The following is a 23,736-nucleotide window of genomic DNA, read 5'->3' as shown; positions in this document are numbered from 1 at the left end:
ACGGTGTTTTCTGCCATAAATACGTTTCACATTTCTTTGTGTTCGGACATTGATTCATATTTACTCGTGCATGGCTTCTGGGTTTTGTATCATGCATAAATGTCTTCATCAATGTTTTCTCCTTTCATTTTTATGGTTTCATATTTTCTATTTAATTGTATGCTTTCATTTATTCCCATTTCAAGTTTAATTCTTTTGGAAATTAATGTTTCCGTGAAAAGTAAAATCTAGACCAGCTTTCTTCTGACTTGTGTAATCCAAGTAATTTCACCATTGCTCTTTATGTACTCTTTCAATTTCGGTTTCACTCTGACTGCTGACTTAATTTTACATTTTCTCTCCAGTCACATCTCTGGCTTGGTCCCTTAGACACAACTGCTGGCATCCTGGCTGATAAACCCTACCTTCCGTGAGAATATGGAACTTGTTTTTTATTTTGGACGTCAATTTTGCCGACACATATCTTGGCCTTTCTCCACCTATCCTTCACCCTACTACATGGTAGAGTAATGTTCCCTCATTCCCTAACCAGGTAATATGCTATAATTACAGAGACCTGCATAAATATGGCATGTGGGAATGCATAGTTCTTGCAAAATTATGAACTCCACCTGAAAACTCTCTCATCACTAAACCTCGGACTCTGTATATTTACACATGTGTGTATGCAACCCTTTTAAACAAAATATTCACAACACCATTATTTATAGTAGTAAAAACCAGAAAAACTCAAATGTTCAAGTATCCCCAACTCAACAGTCCTCTAATCCATTGATGCTTTAATCTCCTCTCTCTCATCCCCTTCTTGTCCTCACGTTATTCCCTGCATTCTTGGGAAGGCAACTTAAGCTGAACCAATCAAATGTCTGTCTGTCTTTCTCTGTCTCTTTCTTCTCCCTCCCCAATCCCAACTTTCTGTACTGAATCCTTCAGGTCACTTCCTCAGAGAGGCCATCCCAGATCACTCAACCCGAATTAGCTAGAAGAACAAATTGCAAGAATAAACAAAGGTGGGGGTTAAACTTTGGTGACGATGACATTTCAACTCGGTCGAGAAATACGGATTATAAACGTTATAAATAAATAACGTTCCAGGGCTTCCCTGGTGGCGCAGTGGTTGAGAGTCCGCCCGCCGATGCAGGGGACAAGGGTTCGTGCCCCGGTCCGGGAAGATCCCACATGCCGCGGAGCGGCTGGGCCCGCGAGCCATGGCCGCTGAGCCTGGGCGACCGGAGCCTGTGCTCCGCAACGGAGGAGGCCACAGCAGTGAGAGGCCCGCGTACTGCAAAAACTAAAAATTAATAAATAAATAAATAAATAAATAACGTTCCAACACCTGACTAACCTTTGGGGGCAAAACAAAATTAGGTCAATGTCATTTTTTGCACCCAAATAAATTCCTAGTGGATTAAAATTTTAAAGTACTAGAAGACGTTATGAGTGACAAATTTTACAGTTTTACAGTAGTGGGTAAGGCTTTCTATTGGACATAAATTACAGAAATCATAATGAAAAGATCGGTGACTTAAATACATTTTAAAAGTTTTTAAAAACCTTCTATATAGAAAAGAAGTATGACCAAAGTTAAAATGAAGCAATGAGGAAGGAAAGCGTTTTCAAATTACAGCAAAGATTTGATATCTTTAACATATAAAGAGCACTCTCAAATCAGTAAGTGAAATATGACTATTACAATTAAAAAACAGAAAAAAAGGATATGAAAAGACAGTTCTCAGAAGAGGAGTTACCAGTGGCCAGGTGTCATATGAATATTGTTAAACCAGTTTAGAAATCAAAAGAAAGTGAAACAATATTGAGATATGATTTTGGTTACTATATGGGCAAAGATTTAAAAGATTGAAAATGTCCTGCTTGGTGTGCATTATGGGCTGAATTGTATCCCCCCTTAATTCGTATGTTGAAATCCTATTGTCTAATGTGACAGTATTTGGCGATAGGGACTTTAAAGAGGTAATTAAGGTTATATTTATCAGGTCATAAGTGTGGGTACCTAATCCAATAGGTCTGGTGTCCTTATAAGAAGAGGAACAAGACACCAAAGAGCTCTCTCTTTCTCTCCCTACACACACACACACACACACACACACACACAAGGCCATGTGAGGACACAGCGAGAAGGTGTCTGTCTGTAACTCAAGGAGGAGGCCTCACCAGAAACCAACCTGCTGGCACCTTGATCTTGGACTTCAAGTCTCCAGAACTATGAGAAAATAAATTTCTGCTGTTTAAGACACCTAGTCTATGGTATTTTATTATTATTTTATTATGGCGGGCTAAGCTGCCAAATAGAGGGTAGGAAGTAAGAAAAGGGACACTTTCATACACAGTTGGTTGGAGTTAAATTGATGCAAACGTTTTGGAGGGCAACTTGGTAATACATATCAAACACTTTAAAAGAGATTACTCTTTGACCCAACAAGCCTCCTTCTAAAATCCTATTGTACATAATGTGTTACACAAAAACAAATGTACCAGGGTATTAATTTCAGCATGGTTCATAATACTGAAAAATTATAAGTAGCCTAAAGGCCTATGTACAAGAGATTGGTTAAAATAACTATGGTATACACATTCTGTGGAATATTATACAGCTATTGAAAACAATGTGGAAGGCACAGGCTTCTCCAAATCCACTATATGGCCCACTTCTGGGCCGATTTTCGGTGCCCTGTCTGGAAAGGGAAGGTCCTTCTCCTTGTCCCTTTCCTCCAGCTGCCCCTTGCAGTGCCTCCCCTCCTTTGACTCATTTGTCTCCTTTTCTACCACAATATGAGTTGATCAGCAAGGAGCTAATCCCTTAACAAGAAAAGAGGCCTATTTCTCCCTTGAAGTAATAAAGGAGGGCCAAGTCCTCAGACCACAGTAGTTAAATAAATAAAATTATGATTCCCTCAATTCATTAATAGTCAGGACTTTGCTATTGCAAGTGAAAAAAAGTAGAACAGAAACAATCAAAAATATTCCCTCAATTATAAATAAATATGATTATAATTATGAAAATAAATAAATTTATGATTTATGATTAAATAAAATTATGATTCCCTCAATTCATTAATACTCAAGACTTTGCTATTGCAAGTGAAAAAAAGTAGAACAGAAACAATCAAAAATATTCCCATTACCTTAAGCGAAAGGGAGAATTTCTGGGTCTGTATAACCGAAAGGTACAGAGGTAGTTCCTGTCTTCAGGCATGGCTGGATCCAGGACTCGGTTCTCTGAGATGTGTCTTCTTCTTGCTCTAGCTTCCCCTCTGTCCATTACCAGTCTGCCCTCCTGCAGCCCCAAAAGTGTCACTGGTTGGATGGGATCACCACGGCCGGAGGAAAGCAGTGCTCCGATTGGCCAGGCCTGAGCCACATGCCCACCCCTGGAATCAGAGGTGACGTCAACTCTATCAGAACCATAATGGCCGAGAGAAAAGGAAAGGGGAGATTTTCTAGCGTGACATGACGATACCGGTACCAAGAGAAGGGACACGGATGCTGGGTGACAAAACCCATAGATGTCCTCTACAGTGGTGCAGACTTTTCATCAAATTCAAAATCAATGTCCAATGTTTTAAAGGAACAAGACTAGGAAAGATTATTCCTTAATCTAACAGAACAGTATTTGTACTTTCCCAAAATAAGAATACTTAGGTCAGAAGGAATACATACGTGATGAAAATATTTAAACAGTACGTACGTGTGAAATTTACCAGGTGGGAGTTTCTTTCGCTAATGCTAATGTCTGGAGATGAGCATTCCTGATAGTGGAGGTGGCTCACTCTAGGTAGTTACTATGCATATCCCCACACATTCACATGGGGGCAGCACAGTGTGAGAACAGAACATACCATACAGAGAACATAGCAGATACCACGCAGAGATTCTCAACTTGTTTTAATCTTTCTTAGTACCCAGCTATCTACCTTGCTCTTTCTCTAACTGCCACACGGTTTTCCACTAGGATGGGCTTACTGTAATTTACTGAATCCTTACTCAGTTGAAGCTTTTTTACTCAATGCTATAATTAACATTCTGGTTAATTCTGCCTTGTTTGCATATGCAAGAGTTTCTCTCTGAAAGATTCCCAAAGGTAGGCCAAAGGGTAAGAACAGCTTAAACTTCAATGTAAAATGCCAAATAAATGTCCCGATAGCTTTACTAACACTCCAACTGATAAAGTATAAAAGTCTCTGTTTCTAACAAATATTGGAGGTTGTTAATTAGTTAAATTATTCCTACACTAAAACCTGCCCTGTTCTCACCAAAAGGAAGACTTGAAAGGCTCAAATTGTTTCCAAGTAACTTAACAGAGTCCCAGAAAAAAAGCTCAAGAATATGTTTGGGAACACCAATATCCAGCATCCAAGGTAAAATTTCACAATGTCTGGCGTCCAATATAAAATCACCACGCACGAAAAGCAGCAGGAAAATCCAGTCCCATTAGGAGAGAAATCAATCACAAAGAGGCATCCCAAGTGGAACGGAAAAAGTAAAACTACCTTATCTGCAGACCACCTGATCATGTATGTAGAAAATATGATGTAATTCACAGAAGAGCTACTAAAACTATAAGGGAATTTAGCGAGGTTGCAGGAAACACTATACATTAGAGGGGGCTAACTCCTCCCCCAAAGACTTAACTAATTGTCCCAAAACTTTTCTTCACTCGTCTGAAACAAGGTCAGTAGACCACAAAGTTCCAGTTCCAGTGTTTCTGGGTTGTTTGATCTTCTGCAAACTAAGCTTTTTATTTTGGCAGGAATCAGACCTACTGGTACAAGGTGGTGGGCAAACTAGAATTCTGGTGGGAGGGCACACTTTCTGAGCAGCAACCATGTACTGTACACCAACAGCCTTAAAAAATCAATAGAAAAGTGAATTTTTACCTCAGCAATTCTACCCTTTGGAATCTACCTTGAGGACATAACCAGTCAGGCAAATACTTACACAGAAGAATTCCACTGACTCGTTTCTTATAATAGGGAAAACTGGAAACGTATTAAATGTTAACGCTTATAGTACCTCTTTTATGCAACCAAGTACGTGTTTTTGAAGAAATTTCAGGGGAGAAAAGCTCATATGTTAAGTGAAAATAATTCAGGAAAAAACTTAACCATGAACTTGCAAAAATTACATTATCTTCTTGCTATATATAAATGAAAGTATAAAACTAAGAAAATATTCCAAAATACTGATAGTAGTTAACGCTGAATGACACGACATAATGCATTTTACTTTTCTTCCATCTCCTACACCGTCTTCAATTACCTTGTACTACTAGAATACCTGAAGCCCAGAACCTTCCCTTGAAACCAAGGACAAAGCAAGAAACCGTGGAGGCGCAGTACCTGAAAATATACTCAGACACGGAGTAGTAGTTCAGTTTTATTTTCTGCCGTAACAAACGTTTCAGCACCTCCTCCTCCAGCAACAGGGAAACAACAGGGCCAAGCGGGCGCAAGACCAATGCAAGCAAACAATTAGGGCCCCAGGATAAAGTGGCAACTAGTGTGGGAATCAACGCACCGGGGAGGGACGCCCTGCCTAGGAAGAGGCGCTAGGTTAGTCCTACGCCCCCTTTCCTGGCCCGGGCTTAGTGAAAACATGGAGCACAAAGTGCTGCATGGTCCGCAGCAACAGAGAAGGCTGGTTGAGACCGGAGGTGATGGAAATCTGGAGTCAGCCCGGGTCCTCAGCACTCACTGGGCTAAAAGGGAGAGCAAGAGAAAACCCAGTGAAATGTGGTAACTGTGCGCCTAATGCTCTGCCCGCTCAGCGCGCGGCAGGCTCGGCGCGCAGGTCTACGGCCTCAGACCCCGCCTCTGGGGGGTCTCCAATTCACGCTTAGAGCCAGCCCGGCCACCTGCCACCGCCCCCCACCGGGGCCCCTCGGAGAACTGACACGGCTAGGGTGCTGCCGCACACTGCGAGCTCCTTCCACACCGCCCCTCGGTGGCGCTGGCCACGTGGCGCCGGGGGCTGGCAGGCCCTCTCTGCCTCCACGGGCCATCGGAGGGGCACCGGGAAGGAGCCGGTGGCGGCACGGCCAAGGAACCGCCTCCCGACCTGGCCTGTGCCGCAGGCCTGCGTGCTCTCAGGCCGCTCTCACTTGTCTCGGCCCCCTCCAGGTCTGCTCCGCCCCCTTCTGGTCCCTCAGGCCGTCTCCCCCCCGCGCCCCCCACCTCTCCCCGCCCCCGCTGACCCCTCCCCCACGAGGCCAGCGCCTCCAACGGTCTTGCTCCCCCTTCCCCCACCCCTCCACATCCCCGGGCTGACCCCCTTCTCCCCCTTCCACTGGCTCCCGAAGGCGCATCCCTCGGCCTCTCCTCAAACAGAATATAACTGGAGCAGTTGGCTTCCGGATCCTCTGCCCACGGGCCCGACAAACCCACCCAGCCCCGAGGCGGTGTGTGCACCAGTCCCCGGCGCGGCGTGTCCACCTGGTCCGTAGGCGGCGTCTCCACCTGGTCCCGGCGCGGCGTGTCCACCTGGTCCCTGCGCGGCGTCTCCACCTGGTCCCGGCGCGGCGTGTCCACCTGGTCCCTGCGCGGCGTCTCCACCTGGTCCCGGCGCGGCATGTCCACCTGGTCCGTAGGCGGCGTCTCCACCTGGTCCCGGCGCGGCGTGTCCACCTGGTCCCGGCGCGGCGTCTCCACCTGGTCCCGGCGCGGCGTGTCCACCTGGTCCCTGCGCGGCGTCTCCACCTGGTCCCGGCGCGGCGTGTCCACCTGGTCCCGGCGCGGCGTGTCCACCTGGTCCCTGCGCGGCGTCTCCACCTGGTCCCGGTGCGGCGCGTCCACCTGGGTGCGGTGCGGGTTGGCCACCGGGCCGTGGGACGGCGTGGCCACGGAGACGCCATATTCGGCGTCTGCCCGCCCCGGGGAAACCATCTCCTCTCGGCCCAGGAGCAGGCGGCAGCTGCAAGGCCTGTGGACCTGCAACGTCTTGTGCGACACCTCTGGCTCCATCTGGCTCGCCCTGGCCTTCACCACCTCTCGCCACGCCGCCGCCATCGCCTCGGGCTGCGGCCTCCATGCTGCCACAGGCTTCGCGTCTGCCCTCCACGCCCAGCACGAGCTTCTGAGGGAACGAGGCCCCCACAGGAAGCTCCGCCCCTCGGCGGCTGACGTCACTGGGGCTCCCAGGGCGCCTGCGCAAACAGGCCCCGCCGCCATTCCCCGGATGTCACGCTTGCGAGGCCTCTGGGCACGTGACTGCTTCCCAGCAAACCGGCAAACCCCAGGCGAGCCCCGTGCACCTCAAAGTCTGTGCTGGGGCCAGCTGAGCCACCCTCACGTGTGACCAGCCTGCTGAACGCAGGTCCCTGTCATCGAGTTCTGGAAGGGAGTTGGGCACCTCTGGGCCAGGCCCCGCCAGCCCTCTGGTTTCCCACACGTAGCTCGAGCCTGCATGTGTGTGCGTGGGCACGAGTGCGTGTGTCGGGGCCCGGCCCTGGGGGGATGATGCCAGGGATGCGTAGGGGGCGGTGCCTGCCCGCCTGGGGAGGGAAGCGGGGGGCTGCTGCTGGGTCCGCTGGGGACGGCGTGGGGCCGGGCCGACAGGGGCTCCAAGGCTCCGGGGACACAGACTGCAGCGACTCCAGGCTGCAGGCTTGGCCCGGGCCGGCCAGGTGCACGGGGGAGACCGGCTGGCCGGAAGGGCTGTGGCGGCGGGGGGTGGGGTGCGGGTAGGGGCGGGTGGCTCCACCCAAGGACCACCCCCAGTCTCCTGGCTATTTGGTGGCACAGACCTCATGGGCTTTCTCTCCCCCAGGAACAAAGTCTTGCGGCTCTCCGGGGGCCTGGATGTTCCAGGGGCCCTCAGCTGGGAGGTGACCCTGTGTCTGCTGAGTGCTGGTCTACTCTGTGTCTGGAAGGGGGTCAAGTCAACAGAAAAGGTACAGCCGGGGTGACGGCAGGCCTGGGGGCAGCAGTGCCTGGGGGGGTGTGGGTGTCTGCCAGTGACCACGGCTGCCACGGGAGGAGACTGCACCAGGGCCAGAGCCCGAGGAGGGGCAGGGACTTCAGTCCGGACCACTTGATCCCCAACGCTGGCTGGAGAGTCCTCTCCACCCTGCGCCTCCAGGCCCGGCATCCTTCCCTCCCGAGTGGAGGTGGAGTGGCCCCGGCAGCTGCTTCCCCTTCCCTGGGGTGAGGGGCATCCCTGGCCCGCCTTCCCTGGGTCGCCTTTCCTCCTTCGGTGTCCCTCGCCCTGCCCAGGCTCTCCCGGCCCTTACCATGCACACCAGCAGGGTGAAGAAAGACCAGCACCATTTCATCCAGGGGCAAGGTCGGTACCCGATCATGCAGGCCACGTCATCCATGAACCGGTCGGCTCCTGGGGTCACGTGAGGCCGGAGGGCCAGAGCTAGAGAGGCACCACCCCTGACCGTTCCGCACCCCCAGCTTGCCTGTCGGCCCAGACCTACCGTACACCCAGGAGATGACCACGCACTCCCAGAAGGCCGAGAGCACCGGGGTGCCACTGGCTGAGTAGTAGTCAAACAGCTGGAAGACATACATCCCACCCTGGGGATGGATCCAGGTCAGGGAAGGTGGCAGCCGGCAGCCTGAGGCCAGGGGCATCCCTCACCCTGCCCCCACTCACGTCGGTCACCACGGAGAGATCAATGACAAAGCAGAGGGTGCAGCAGAGGGCCACGGAGATCTCTCTTTGGAAACAGAAGTAGTAAGAGGCCGGGAGGAGGTCCAGCAGGCCGGTGATGAAGACTTCCACACCTACAAACTGTGGCCGGGCAACTCAGGCCGTGCCCCTCCCCACCCACCTGCCATCTCCCGTCGCCCAGTGTGCCCTCTGCTCGCCAGCCCCCATGCCCTCATCTCCCAGCCCCCTCTCTTGCGTCCCTCCTCTCAAACCTGGCTGTCAAGGCCAAGCAGCAGCAGCATGAAGAACAGAGCAGCCCAGAGCGGGGCCACAGGCATCAGCGTGTCGGCCCGGGGATAGGCGATGAAAGCCAGGCCAGGCCCTGAGGGGGAAGGGGCAGGGTGTGGACACCTGGAGCCCCCCACCCACGACCTGTCCCCCTCCACCCTGCACCACGGTACCAGAGGAGTGGACGATGCCAGGGCACCCTGTGGCCAAGGGCCTTTCCACTTCTGTCAAGACACTGCCGGGCCACTCGAGCCCTCGTGTGTGCGTGTGTGTGTGCGCGCGCGTGTGTGTGTGTGTGTGTGTGTGTGTGTCTGCACGCGCGCGCGCCATACCAGGGGCTGGAAGTTTCCCGCAAGCCCTTGGTAGACCTGTACTCATGAGTGGCGTGTCTGGCTCAGCCTTCTGTACCTGGGTTCCGGCAGCTACTGTGGTCGCAGATCACCACTGACCCAGAGAAGGCCGACCTTTCCCTCTACAACACTCAGGCAAGTGTGAGGACATACCCCGAGGCCCCTGGATACAGATGGATGGGGGCTCGGGGCTCCACGTGGCCTGGCCTGAGGTGGCTGCACAGCTGTGCCTCGCAGCTGCTCAGCCAGGCCTCCTGGCCCAGAGTGATGTGACAAATTGAGTTTGAATTGTTCTCATTTCTCAGAACGTCATTCTGTGTGCGTTCGCGTACACGGTCCGTTACGACAGCAGCTGCCGCTGCTCCGGAGCCCGGGCTGGGGCTTGGGGCGTCTTTACCTGATTCCGCCACCTTGGAGATGTGCACGCCCTGCTCTGTGGCCATGAAGCCCAGGATGGAGAAGACCACGAAGCCAGCAAAGAAGCTGGTCCCGCTGTTGATGAGTGCGAGGATGATGGCATCCCTGGGGGCAGAGGGGACCGTGTGGGCTGGTGAGACTGCCTGCTGCCCACGGGCAGGCAGGGCAGGGGTGGCAGGGCTGTAGGGCCTACTTGTAGCAGTTGTTGTTGAAGCGATTGTAGCTGCCCAGGGCCGTGAGGGCCCCCAGGCCAATGGCGTAAGAAAAGAAAATCTGGGTCCCGGCATCTATCCATACCTGGAGACGAGCGAGGGGAGAGCAGGTGTGAGGAGCCACGGCGAGCACAGGTCAGCTGCAGAGGGAGGGAGAGGCAGGGCCCTCCCCTGGCAGGGAGCGAGGCCGCAGCCCGCACGCAGGTCCCACGCCTCCCGTGCCGACTCCAGGGCCTGGTCTGCAGAGAGGCGGGGGTCCTTGGTGCCGGGGATTAGAACTCACCTAGCCAGAGACAGAGGCAAGATCAAGACGGCAGCAAAGGCCTCTGCCTCCCACACAAGCAGCGCCAAGCGGCTGCTCTGCGGACCCTGCTGGAACGCTCCCGCCCTCCAGACACCTGGCCGTGTCCTGCGTGTCCCGCAACCACCGGCAGGCTGTCTTATTGTGTGTCTGTTCACACAGTGTGCCCACAACCTGACAGGGAGCCCCTGAGGGAGGGATGGGTCCACGCTCCCCGCTGGGTCCCCGAGGGCAGACAGGCAGGTGAGAGAGACAGACCGAGAAGGTCAAAAGCTGACTCAGAGCCAGAAACGAGAGGAACTGGAAGGGAGGGAAGGCGAGACAGGAAAGGCGAGCCAGGGATGCCCCCCACCCCAGGGAAGGGGCAGCCGCTGCCCGGGCCACTCCACCTCCACTCGGGAGGGAAGGCTGCCGGGCCTGGAGGCGCAGGGTGGGGAGGACTCTCCAGCCAGGGTTGGGGATCAAGTGGTCCGGACTGAAGTCCCTGCCCTTCCTCGGGCTCTGGCCCTGGTGCCGTCTCCTCCCTCCCGTGGCAGCAGTGTTTGCTGGCAGACACCCACACCCCCCCAGGCAGTGCTGCCCCCAGCCCTGGCGTCACCCCGGCTGTACCTTTTCTGTTGATCCCCTTCCAGACACAGAAGTAGACCAGCACCCAGCAGACACAGGGTCACCTCCAAGCTGAGGGTCCCCGGAACCTCCAGGCCCCCGAAGAGCCTCAAGACTTTGTTCCTAGGGGAGGGAAAGCCCATGAGGTCTGTGCCAACAAAGGGCCAGGAGACTGGGGGTGGTCCTCGGGTGGGGCCCCCCGCCCCTACCCGCACCCCACCCCCGCCGCCACAGCCCTTCTGGCCAGCCGGTCTCCCCCATGCACCTGGCAAGCCAGGGCCAAGCCTGTAGCCTGTAGTCGCTGCAGTCTGTGTTCCCGGAGCCTTGGAGCCCCTGGCGGCCCGGCCCCACGCCGTCCCCAGCGGGCCCAGCAGCAGCCCCCTGCTTCCTTCCCCAGGCGGGCAGGCACCACCCACTACGCATCCCTGGCCTCATCCCCGCAGGGCCGGGCCCCGACACACGCACGCGTGCACACGAACACACATGCAGACTCGAGCTACGTGTGGGAGACCAGAGGGCTGGCCGGGCCTGGTCCAGAGGTGCCCAACTCCCTTGCAGAACTCGATGACAGGGACCTGCGCTCAGCAGGCTGGTCACACGTGAAGTTGGCCAGGCTGCCTCTGACACAGACTTCGAAGTGCTCGGGGCTCGCCTGGGGTTTGCAGGCTTGGCAGGGAAACTTACGTGCCCGGAGGCCTTAGGAGGTGGGGCGGGGCTCTGTTTGCACATGCGCACTGGGGAGCTCCAGCCACACTAAGTGGAGGGGCGTCACCTGGAGGCCTCACGGCTAAGCCGCTTACGGGGAGCCTGGGCCCGAGGTAGGCCGGTTAGAGGGACCGGAAGATGTGGGTGTCTGTTTGCGCAGGCTCATTGGGGTTACACAGCGCTCTGCGGTGTGGAGCTTCGTAAGAGGGCGACCATTGGCTGGAGAGCCTGCAGGCTCTGTCGGTGGGAACCAATCACGAGTCAGGAGCCGTTACCAGGGGTGTGTTTGCGCAGGCGCTCTGGGAATCCCCACGTGAGGGGCCGTTAGACGGTTGGTTTTGTGAGGGACCGTTTTTTTCTTCCCCCGCTCGTAGGGAGGGTGGAAGCGGTTGTAGATGGAGTCTGAGGCAGATGGTGAAGGAGCCATGAGGGCAGCAGACGAAGGCGCAGGTGCCGCGGCCGTTGCAGTGGGAGCAGCATGTGGTGGCCAGGGTGACCCCGGTGACCCGGTCGATCCTGGCGACCCTGGAGACCCTGGCAACCCTGGCGTGGCAGGAGAGGCAGGTGGCGCAGCCGGTGGCCTTGTGCAGATCCAGTGGGCAGCCCACGCAGCAGGGTCACGTAGAGATGCAGCACCCGGGGCCGGAGATGCGGGTCCGCAGGCGCTACAGTGGTATCCTTTTCCAGGAGCCCCAGTGGGCCGGGCGTCCAGGGGCTGGGCTGGAGGTGGTTTGTGGGGAGGGGCTGCAGGCGGTGGGGCCTGAAGTGTAGAAGGAGGGAACTCTGGGCGGCTGGAGGGTATGGGCCAAGGGTGGTCTGGGCTGACGGGACGGTGGTGGGGCAAACCAACCTGAGGGAAACCAGAGGGTAGGGGTGGTGATGTCCAGGGTGGCCTCAGTGTATAGGGTGGGAGGTTGTGGACGGCCTAAGGGGTGGTCTGGCGGGGAAGCCGCGGGGTGGGGGGGTGAAGGCGAGTCTCAGTGAGGAGGAAGCCTGAGACACAGGCGAAATCAGTAGTGTGGGTGGTGCCTTAACCATATCTCCTCCAGCACCCTTACTGTGCATTTCCCATCGCCCATGGACGCGGAGGTCGCCCACCAGTTGCTGAGTGTATACTTTGTAGTCCCAGAGCCCATTCAGAGGGAGCTCAATGTGGAGGGCCCCGTCCTGGTCATGTGGGTTCTACAGGGGTCTAGGGAGGGGCTGGTGGCAGGTGGCCAGAGCCAGGCTCAGGCCAGGTGGAGCTGTAAGGGAGGGTTAAGCCTAAAGAAGAAGTGTGCTGCTCTGGGATTGTCGGTGTGGGGGGACAGGGAGGGACGTGTGCCTCCCCAAACTTGAATTTTATTTTTCCCTCCCTTTTAGCCGATTCACTGCTGAAGACTTTGGCCAACTCCGAAGTTCCATCATCTTCTGTGTCGACCAGCTTTCCTGGGTGGTTCACATCTTGCGATACAATTTTACCCGCTTTTACGTTTAGCGTCAGCAGGCCCCAGGGCGCTAACCCTAACTTATGTGTCGTGTCCTTGGCGGCCTTCCCTTGCTTTCTTCAGTGGTCACCACTTGTTGCGGCCTCGTCTTTTGCCTGTACTGGCCCTTGGGCGCTCAGGGTCCACGTATTCTGTTTGGTGATTAAATGTTAACTGCAGAAAATACAGCTGAGCTGCTGTTCTGTGTCTGAGTTTAGTTTTAGCTTCTGCACCTCCTAATATTCTTGCATTTGTGCTCAGGTTGGAGGGGAGGTCTGGGATTCAGCTATTCCGGTAGCACACCTAATTGAAGACAATGTCAGAAGTGGAACAAAAAGAAAATTGTGTCCTGCCATTCAGTGTTAATTTTGGAATATTTTCTTAGTTCTATAGTTACATTTTTATATTAACGTATAACGCCAGAATACTAAGTAAGAGTTTGTGCCTTACCGACCTTGTTTCAGGTCTGCAAAGAAAAGTGCTGGGGCAGTTGGTTAAGTGTTTGGGGTGAGGTGATAAGCTCCCTCTAAAACAGCTTGTATTCTGCAACCTTGCTAAACTCACTAGTTGATAGTAATAGGTCTTTTTATAAATCCCATGGGCCTTTCTACATATACAGTCATTTTGTCTGTAAATAAAGGCACATTTACTTCTTCCTTTCCAATCGATGCATTTTAACTGATTTCTGTCATAACGGTTTGGATGTTCCTGCCTCTTTGCATGCCCGGTAAGTTTAGATTGGATGCTAGGCATTATAAGATTTCCCTTGGGTGCTGGATGTGTTTCTATTCCTGAACTTATTCTTAAGCTTTCTTCTGGGATCCTATTAAGTGACTTGTAAACAGTTTGAACCTCTTGAGTCTTAGTTTTTTTGTTTTTTTGCGTTACGCGGGCCTCTCACTGTTGTGGCCTCTCTCTTTGCGGAGCACAGGCTCCGGACGCGCAGGCTCAGCGGCCATGGCTCACGGGCCCAGCTGCTCCGCGGCACGTGGGATCCTCCCGGACCGGGGCCCGAACCCGTGTCCCCTGCCTCGGCAGGCGGACTCTCAACCACTGTGCCACCAGGGAAGCCCCTGAGTCTTAGTTTTATAAGATTTGCTTTTTCGGACCAGAGCAGGTCTCACTGTAGGATTAATACTTTGTAACATCTTTTTTGAAGTATAATTGCTTTACAATGGTGTGTTAGTTTCTGCTCTATAACAAAGTGAATCAGTCATACATATGTTCCCATATCACTTCCCTCTTGCGTCTCCCTCCCTCCCACCCTCCCTATCCCACCCCTCTAGGTGGTCACAGAGCACTGAGCTGATCTCCCTGTGCTGTGCGGCTGCTTCCCATTAGGTATTTGTTTTACGTTTGGTAGTGTATATATGTCCATGCCACTCTCTCACTTTGTCACAGTTTACCCTTCCCCCTCCCCATATCCTCAAGTCCATTCTCTAGTAGGTCTGTGTCTTTATTCCCGTGTTACCCCTAGGTTCTTCATGACCATTTTTTGTTTCTTAGATTCCATATATACGTGTTAGCATACCGTATTTGTTTTTCTCTTTCTGACTTACTTCACTCTATATGACAGACTCTAGATCCATCCACCTCACTACAAATAACTGAGCTTCGTTTCTTTTCATGGCTGTGTAATATTTCATTGTATATATGTGCCACGTCTTCTTTGGATTAATTTAATTAACTGAAATCTTCTGTGTTTGAGAAGGCTATAGTTAGAAACAAAGACTCATACACTCTCAGAGTGGTGGTAAAATCTATCTGGACACTTGATTGGCATTTCCTCTTAAATATTAAGATATGCATATCCTTTGACCCACCTTTGGGAAACTATCACAGAAAAACTCTTGTGTATGTGAACAAGGCAGCATTGACCACAGTGTTATTTACAGCATTGTTTGTCATTGTGAAAAATCGGTAGAATGTACATCAACAGGGGAAACGTTCAGTAAATCACAGCAAGTCCGTCCTGGTGGAGTACCATACGGCAGTCAGAGCACAGTAGATAGCTGGGAACTAATATGGAAAGAGATGAAAGCAAATTGCAGAATTCTGGGTATGGCATATTCCTGTTTTTGAATACATTCCGACCATATGACCATGTGGGGAAAGGCAGAGTCACCACCTGGAATGAGCCACCCTGCTTTCAATGTCATCACTGGGCTTTAGGGAGGAAACCTTTCACTATTTAGATTTCCATGTTGTTTAAATATTTTCATAAGGAATTATTAGTTTTGAAATGATTTTCCTGTGGAAAACAATAGTCTGCTCCATTCTTTTCCCTTTAAAACCACTTACTTAACAAACGTTAATTCAGCAAAGGTCTGTGTGGGAGGATTAGGCAGAGGACATCCCCCTGAAGTGGATGTGGAAGCCCAGAGTCAGGGGATGGGAGCTGATAGGAGGGCCAGTAGCAGGGCACATGCTCTATTATGAGAAGCATCTTTCCTAGTCTTGGTTTTTTAAAAGAACCATTAGAAATGGATTTTCATTTTGATGAAAAGTCTGCACCACTGTAGAGGACATCTATGGGTTTTGTCACCCAGCATCCGTGTCCCTTCTCTTGGTACTGGTATCCTCATGTCACCCTAGAAAATCTCCCCCTAGAAAATCTCCCCTTTCCTTTTCTCTCGGCCATTATGGTTCTGATAGAGTTGACGTCACCTCTGATTCCAGGGGTGGGCATGTGGCTCAGGCCTGGCCAATCGGAGCACTGCTTTCCTCCGGCCGCGGTGATCCCATCCAACCAGTGACACTTTTGGGGCTGCAGGGGAGGCAGGCTGGCAATGGACAGAGGGGAAGCTAGAGCAAGAAGACACATCTCAGAGAACCAAATCCTGGATCCAGCCATGCCCGAAGACAGGAACTACCTCTGTACCTTTCGGTTATACAGACCCAGAAATTCTGCCTTTCGCTTAAGCCAATGGGAATATTTTTGATTGTTTCTGTTCTACTCGGCTCCCTGTTAGAGTTGAAAACAAAGCCTTACGGTGGCCTGAAAAGTCCTACGTGATCCAGCCTGTATCCTCTCTGGCTTCGTCCCTTCCCCTTCCTCTTCCCCTTCCCCTTTCCCCTTGCGTATTTTTTTTTTTTTACATCTTACTGGAGTATAATTGCTTTACAATGGTGTGTTAGTTTCTGCTGTATAACAAAGTGAATCAGTTATACATATACATATGTTCCCATATCTCTTCCCTCTTGTGTCTCCCTCCCTCCCGCCGGCACGCTATCTTATTGTGTGTCTGTTCACACAGTTGTCCCCACAACCTGACAGGGAGCCCCTGAGCGAGGGATGTGTCCATGCTCCCCGCTGGGTCCCCGAGGGTAGACAGGCAGGTGAGAGAGACAGACCGAGAAGGTCAAAAGCTGACTCAGAGCCAGAAACGAGAGGAACTGGAAGGAAGGAAAGGCGAGCCAGGGATGCCCCCCACCCCAGGGAAGGGGCAGCCGCTGCCGGGGCCACTCCACCTCCACTCGGCAGAGAAGGATGCCGGGCCTGGAGGCACAGGGTGGGGAGGACTCTCCAGCCAGGGGGTAGGGATCACGTGGCCGGGACTGAAGTCCCTGCCCCTTCTCGGGCTCTGCCCCTTGTGCAGTCTCCTCCCGTGGCAGCAGTGTTTGCTGGCAGACAGCTACACCACCCCAGACAGTGCTGCACCCAGCCCTGCTGTCACCCCGGCTGTACCTTTCCTGTTGTCTTGAACCCCTTCCAGACACAGAACTAGACCGTCACCCAGCAGGCCAGCAGACACAGGGTCATCTCTCAGCTGAGGGCCCCCGGAACCTCCAGGCCCCCGGAGAGCCGCAAGACTTTGTTCCTGGGGGAGGGAAAGCCCATGAGGTCTGTGCCACCAAACGGCCAGGAGACTGGGGGTGTCCCTGGGGAGGCGCCACCCGTCCGCCGCCCCTCCCCCCCCGCCCCCCCCCCGCTACCGCAGCCCTTGCGTCCAGCCGGTCTCCCCCATGCACCTGGCCGGCCCGGGCCAAGCCTGCAGCCTGGAGTCGCTGCAGTCTGTGTTCCTGGAGCCTTGGAGCCCCTGTCGGCCCGGCCCCACGCCGTCCCCAGCGGACCCAGCAGCAGCCCCCCGCTTCCCTCCCCAGGCGGGCAGGCACCACCCACTACGCATCCCTGGCATCATCCCCCCAGGGCCGGGCCCCGACACACGCACTCGTGCCCACGCACACACATGCAGGCTCGAGCTACGTGTGGGAGACCAGAGGGCTGGCGGGGCCTGGCCCAGAGGTGCCCAACTCCCTTCCAGAACTCGATGACAGGGACCTGCGTTCAGCAGGCTGGTCACACGTGAGGGTGGCTCAGCTGGCCCCAGCACAGACTTTGAGGTGCACGGGGCTCGCCTGGGGTTTGCCGGTTTGCTGGGAAGCAGTCACGTGCCCAGAGGCCTCGCAAGCGTGACATCCGGGGAATGGCGGCGGGGCCTGTTTGCGCAGGCGCCCTGGGAGCCCCAGTGACGTCAGCCGCCGAGGGGCGGAGCTTCCTGTGGGGGCCTCGTTCCCTCAGAAGCTCGTGCTGGGCGTGGAGGGCAGACGCGAAGCCTGTGGCAGCATGGAGGCCGCAGCCCGAGGCGATGGCGGCGGCGTGGCGAGAGGTGGTGAAGGCCAGGGCGGCCCAGATGGCCCCGGAAGTGTCGCACAAGAGGTTGGAAGTCCACAGGCCTTGCAGCTGCCGCGTGCCCCTGGGCCGAGAGGAGATGGTTTGCCCGGGGCGGGCAGACGCCGATTATGGCTCCTCCGTCACCACGCCCTCCCACGGCAACGCCGTCCACCGGCCTGGGTGCCACCCCGCACCATACGCAGGTGGACACGCCGCGACCGGACCAGGTGGACAAGGCACGCCTGGATCAGGTGGAGACGCCGCCTACGGACCAGGTGGACACGCCGCGCTGGGACCAGGCGTACACGCCGTGCCGGGACCAGGTGGACACGCCTCGCTGGGACCAGGTGGACACGGCGCGCCGGGACCAGGTGGACACGCCGCGCCGGGGACTGGTGCACACACCGCCTCGGGGCTGGGTGGGTTTGTCGGGCCCGTGGGCAGAGGATCCGGAAGCCAACTGCTCCAGTTATATTCTGTTTGAGGAGAGGCCGAGGGATGCGCCTTCGGGAGCCAGTGGAAGGGGGAGAAGGGGGTCAGCCCGGGGATGTGGAGGGGTGGGGGAAGGGGGAGCAAGACCGTTGGAGGCGCTGGCCTCGTGGGGGAAGGGTCAGCGGGGGCGGGGAGAGGTGGGGGGCGCGGGGGGAGACGGCCTGAGGGACCAGAAGGGGGCGGAGCAGACCTGGAGGGGGCCGAGACAAGTGAGAGCGGCCTGAGAGCACGCAGGCCTGCGGCACAGGCCAGGTCGGGAGGCGGTTCCTTGGCCGTGCCGCCACCGGCTCCTTCCCGGTGCCCCTCCGATGGCCCGTGGAGGCAGAGAGGGCCTGCCAGCCCCCGGCGCCACGTGGCCAGCGCCACCGAGGGGCGGTGTGGAAGGAGCTCGCAGTGTGCGGCAGCACCCTAGCCGTGTCAGTTCTCCGAGGGGCCCCGGTGGGGGGCGGTGGCAGGTGGCCGGGCTGGCTCTAAGCGTGAATTGGAGACCCCCAGAGGCGGGGTCTGAGGCCGTAGACCTGCGCGCCGAGCCTGCCGCGCGCTGAGCGGGCAGAGCATTAGGCGCACAGTTACCACATTTCACTGGGTTTTCTCTTGCTCTCCCTTTTAGCCCAGTGAGTGCTGAGGACCCGGGCTGACTCCAGATTTCCATCACCTCCGGTCTCAACCAGCCTTCTCTGTTGCTGCGGACCATGCAGCACTTTGTGCTCCATGTTTTCACTAAGCCCGGGCCAGGAAAGGGGGCGTAGGACTAACCTAGCGCCTCTTCCTAGGCAGGGCGTCCCTCCCCGGTGCGTTGATTCCCACACTAGTTGCCACTTTATCCTGGGGCCCTAATTGTTTGCTTGCATTGGTCTTGCGCCCGCTTGGCCCTGTTGTTTCCCTGTTGCTGGAGGAGGAGGTGCTGAAACGTTTGTTACGGCAGAAAATAAAACTGAACTACTACTCCGTGTCTGAGTATATTTTCAGGTACTGCGCCTCCACGGTTTCTTGCTTTGTCCTTGGTTTCAAGGGAAGGTTCTGGGCTTCAGGTATTCTAGTAGTACAAGGTAATTGAAGACGGTGTAGGAGATGGAAGAAAAGTAAAATGCATTATGTCGTGTCATTCAGCGTTAACTACTATCAGTATTTTGGAATATTTTCTTAGTTTTATACTTTCATTTATATATAGCAAGAAGATAATGTAATTTTTGCAAGTTCATGGTTAAGTTTTTTCCTGAATTATTTTCACTTAACATATGAGCTTTTCTCCCCTGAAATTTCTTCAAAAACACGTACTTGGTTGCATAAAAGAGGTACTATAAGCGTTAACATTTAATACGTTTCCAGTTTTCCCTATTATAAGAAACGAGTCAGTGGAATTCTTCTGTGTAAGTATTTGCCTGACTGGTTATGTCCTCAAGGTAGATTCCAAAGGGTAGAATTGCTGAGGTAAAAATTCACTTTTCTATTGATTTTTTAAGGCTGTTGGTGTACAGTACATGGTTGCTGCTCAGAAAGTGTGCCCTCCCACCAGAATTCTAGTTTGCCCACCACCTTGTACCAGTAGGTCTGATTCCTGCCAAAATAAAAAGCTTAGTTTGCAGAAGATCAAACAACCCAGAAACACTGGAACTGGAACTTTGTGGTCTACTGACCTTGTTTCAGACGAGTGAAGAAAAGTTTTGGGACAATTAGTTAAGTCTTTGGGGGAGGAGTTAGCCCCCTCTAATGTATAGTGTTTCCTGCAACCTCGCTAAATTCCCTTATAGTTTTAGTAGCTCTTCTGTGAATTACATCATATTTTCTACATACATGATCAGGTGGTCTGCAGATAAGGTAGTTTTACTTTTTCCGTTCCACTTGGGATGCCTCTTTGTGATTGATTTCTCTCCTAATGGGACTGGATTTTCCTGCTGCTTTTCGTGCGTGGTGATTTTATATTGGACGCCAGACATTGTGAAATTTTACCTTGGATGCTGGATATTGGTGTTCCCAAACATATTCTTGAGCTTTTTTTCTGGGACTCTGTTAAGTTACTTGGAAACAATTTGAGCCTTTCAAGTCTTCCTTTTGGTGAGAACAGGGCAGGTTTTAGTGTAGGAATAATTTAACTAATTAACAACCTCCAATATTTGTTAGAAACAGAGACTTTTATACTTTATCAGTTGGAGTGTTAGTAAAGCTATCGGGACATTTATTTGGCATTTTACATTGAAGTTTAAGCTGTTCTTACCCTTTGGCCTACCTTTGGGAATCTTTCAGAGAGAAACTCTTGCATATGCAAACAAGGCAGAATTAACCAGAATGTTAATTATAGCATTGAGTAAAAAAGCTTCAACTGAGTAAGGATTCAGTAAATTACAGTAAGCCCATCCTAGTGGAAAACCGTGTGGCAGTTAGAGAAAGAGCAAGGTAGATAGCTGGGTACTAAGAAAGATTAAAACAAGTTGAGAATCTCTGCGTGGTATCTGCTATGTTCTCTGTATGGTATGTTCTGTTCTCACACTGTGCTGCCCCCATGTGAATGTGTGGGGATATGCATAGTAACTACCTAGAGTGAGCCACCTCCACTATCAGGAATGCTCATCTCCAGACATTAGCATTAGCGAAAGAAACTCCCACCTGGTAAATTTCACACGTACGTACTGTTTAAATATTTTCATCACGTATGTATTCCTTCTGACCTAAGTATTCTTATTTTGGGAAAGTACAAATACTGTTCTGTTAGATTAAGGAATAATCTTTCCTAGTCTTGTTCCTTTAAAACATTGGACATTGATTTTGAATTTGATGAAAAGTCTGCACCACTGTAGAGGACATCTATGGGTTTTGTCACCCAGCATCCGTGTCCCTTCTCTTGGTACCGGTATCGTCATGTCACGCTAGAAAATCTCCCCTTTCCTTTTCTCTCGGCCATTATGGTTCTGATAGAGTTGACGTCACCTCTGATTCCAGGGGTGGGCATGTGGCTCAGGCCTGGCCAATCGGAGCACTGCTTTCCTCCGGCCGTGGTGATCCCATCCAACCAGTGACACTTTTGGGGCTGCAGGAGGGCAGACTGGTAATGGACAGAGGGGAAGCTAGAGCAAGAAGAAGACACATCTCAGAGAACCGAGTCCTGGATCCAGCCATGCCTGAAGACAGGAACTACCTCTGTACCTTTCGGTTATACAGACCCAGAAATTCTCCCTTTCGCTTAAGGTAATGGGAATATTTTTGATTGTTTCTGTTCTACTTTTTTTCACTTGCAATAGCAAAGTCTTGAGTATTAATGAATTGAGGGAATCATAATTTTATTTAATCATAAATCATAAATTTATTTATTTTCATAATTATAATCATATTTATTTATAATTGAGGGAATATTTTTGATTGTTTCTGTTCTACTTTTTTTCACTTGCAATAGCAAAGTCCTGACTATTAATGAATTGAGGGAATCATAATTTTATTTATTTAACTACTGTGGTCTGAGGACTTGGCCCTCCTTTATTACTTCAAGGGAGAAATAGGCCTCTTTTCTTGTTAAGGGATTAGCTCCTTGCTGATCAACTCATATTGTGGTAGAAAAGGAGACAAATGAGTCAAAGGAGGGGAGGCACTGCAAGGGGCAGCTGGAGGAAAGGGACAAGGAGAAGGACCTTCCCTTTCCAGACAGGGCACCGAAAATCGGCCCAGAAGTGGGCCATATAGTGGATTTGGAGAAGCCTGTGCCTTCCACATTGTTTTCAATAGCTGTATAATATTCCACAGAATGTGTATACCATAGTTATTTTAACCAATCTCTTGTACATAGGCCTTTAGGCTACTTATAATTTTTCAGTATTATGAACCATGCTGAAATTAATACCCTGGTACATTTGTTTTTGTGTAACACATTATGTACAATAGGATTTTAGAAGGAGGCTTGTTGGGTCAAAGAGTAATCTCTTTTTAAAGTGTTTGATATGTATTACCAAGTTGCCCTCCAAAACGTTTGCATCAATTTAACTCCAACCAACTGTGTATGAAAGTGTCCCTTTTCTTACTTCCTACCCTCTATTTGGCAGCTTAGCCCGCCATAATAAAATAATAATAAAATACCATAGACTAGGTGTCTTAAACAGCAGAAATTTATTTTCTCATAGTTCTGGAGACTTGAAGTCCAAGATCAAGGTGCCAGCAGGTTGGTTTCTGGTGAGGCCTCCTCCTTGAGTTACAGACAGACACCTTCTCGCTGTGTCCTCACATGGCCTTGTGTGTGTGTGTGTGTGTGTGTGTGTGTGTAGGGAGAGAAAGAGAGAGCTCTTTGGTGTCTTGTTCCTCTTCTTATAAGGACACCAGACCTATTGGATTAGGTACCCACACTTATGACCTGATAAATATAACCTTAATTACCTCTTTAAAGTCCCTATCGCCAAATACTGTCACATTAGACAATAGGATTTCAACATACGAATTAAGGGGGGATACAATTCAGCCCATAATGCACACCAAGCAGGACATTTTCAATCTTTTAAATCTTTGCCCATATAGTAACCAAAATCATATCTCAATATTGTTTCACTTTCTTTTGATTTCTAAACTGGTTTAACAATATTCATATGACACCTGGCCACTGGTAACTCCTCTTCTGAGAACTGTCTTTTCATATCCTTTTTTTCTGTTTTTTAATTGTAATAGTCATATTTCACTTACTGATTTGAGAGTGCTCTTTATATGTTAAAGATATCAAATCTTTGCTGTAATTTGAAAACGCTTTCCTTCCTCATTGCTTCATTTTAACTTTGGTCATACTTCTTTTCTATATAGAAGGTTTTTAAAAACTTTTAAAATGTATTTAAGTCACCGATCTTTTCATTATGATTTCTGTAATTTATGTCCAATAGAAAGCCTTACCCACTACTGTAAAACTGTAAAATTTGTCACTCATAACGTCTTCTAGTACTTTAAAATTTTAATCCACTAGGAATTTATTTGGGTGCAAAAAATGACATTGACCTAATTTTGTTTTGCCCCCAAAGGTTAGTCAGGTGTTGGAACGTTATTTATTTATTTATTTATTTATTAATTTTTAGTTTTTGCAGTACGCGGGCCTCTCACTGCTGTGGCCTCCTCCGTTGCGGAGCACAGGCTCCGGTCGCCCAGGCTCAGCGGCCATGGCTCGCGGGCCCAGCCGCTCCGCGGCATGTGGGATCTTCCCGGACCGGGGCACGAACCCTTGTCCCCTGCATCGGCGGGCGGACTCTCAACCACTGCGCCACCAGGGAAGCCCTGGAACGTTATTTATTTATAACGTTTATAATCCGTATTTCTCGACCGAGTTGAAATGTCATCGTCACCAAAGTTTAACCCCCACCTTTGTTTATTCTTGCAATTTGTTCTTCTAGCTAATTCGGGTTGAGTGATCTGGGATGGCCTCTCTGAGGAAGTGACCTGAAGGATTCAGTACAGAAAGTTGGGATTGGGGAGGGAGAAGAAAGAGACAGAGAAAGACAGACAGACATTTGATTGGTTCAGCTTAAGTTGCCTTCCCAAGAATGCAGGGAATAACGTGAGGACAAGAAGGGGATGAGAGAGAGGAGATTAAAGCATCAATGGATTAGAGGACTGTTGAGTTGGGGATACTTGAACATTTGAGTTTTTCTGGTTTTTACTACTATAAATAATGGTGTTGTGAATATTTTGTTTAAAAGGGTTGCATACACACATG

General features: G+C 51.8%; 1 protein-coding gene across 1 annotated transcript; it reads right to left on the bottom strand.

The window, feature by feature from the left end:
• Positions 1 to 7,894: 7,894 nt before the first annotated feature.
• Positions 7,895 to 11,658, bottom strand: LOC117310391 (sodium- and chloride-dependent creatine transporter 1-like). Its single transcript, XM_033849947.1, has 9 exons — positions 11,588 to 11,658; positions 10,853 to 10,910; positions 9,862 to 9,965; positions 9,649 to 9,773; positions 8,886 to 8,995; positions 8,617 to 8,754; positions 8,438 to 8,537; positions 8,246 to 8,346; positions 7,895 to 7,945 (listed from the first exon to the last, which is right to left on the bottom strand). Exons 1-9 carry the CDS (start codon positions 11,656 to 11,658, stop codon positions 7,895 to 7,897), a joined length of 858 nt encoding a protein of 285 aa, XP_033705838.1.
• Positions 11,659 to 23,736: the final 12,078 nt, after the last annotated feature.

Source organism: Tursiops truncatus, chromosome X (genome assembly GCF_011762595.2).
Source record: "Tursiops truncatus isolate mTurTru1 chromosome X, mTurTru1.mat.Y, whole genome shotgun sequence".
In the NCBI taxonomy this organism is placed as follows: domain Eukaryota; kingdom Metazoa; phylum Chordata; class Mammalia; order Artiodactyla; family Delphinidae; genus Tursiops; species Tursiops truncatus.
Note: the sequence above shows the minus strand (reverse complement) of the source record. Positions and strands in the feature narration are given on the sequence as shown.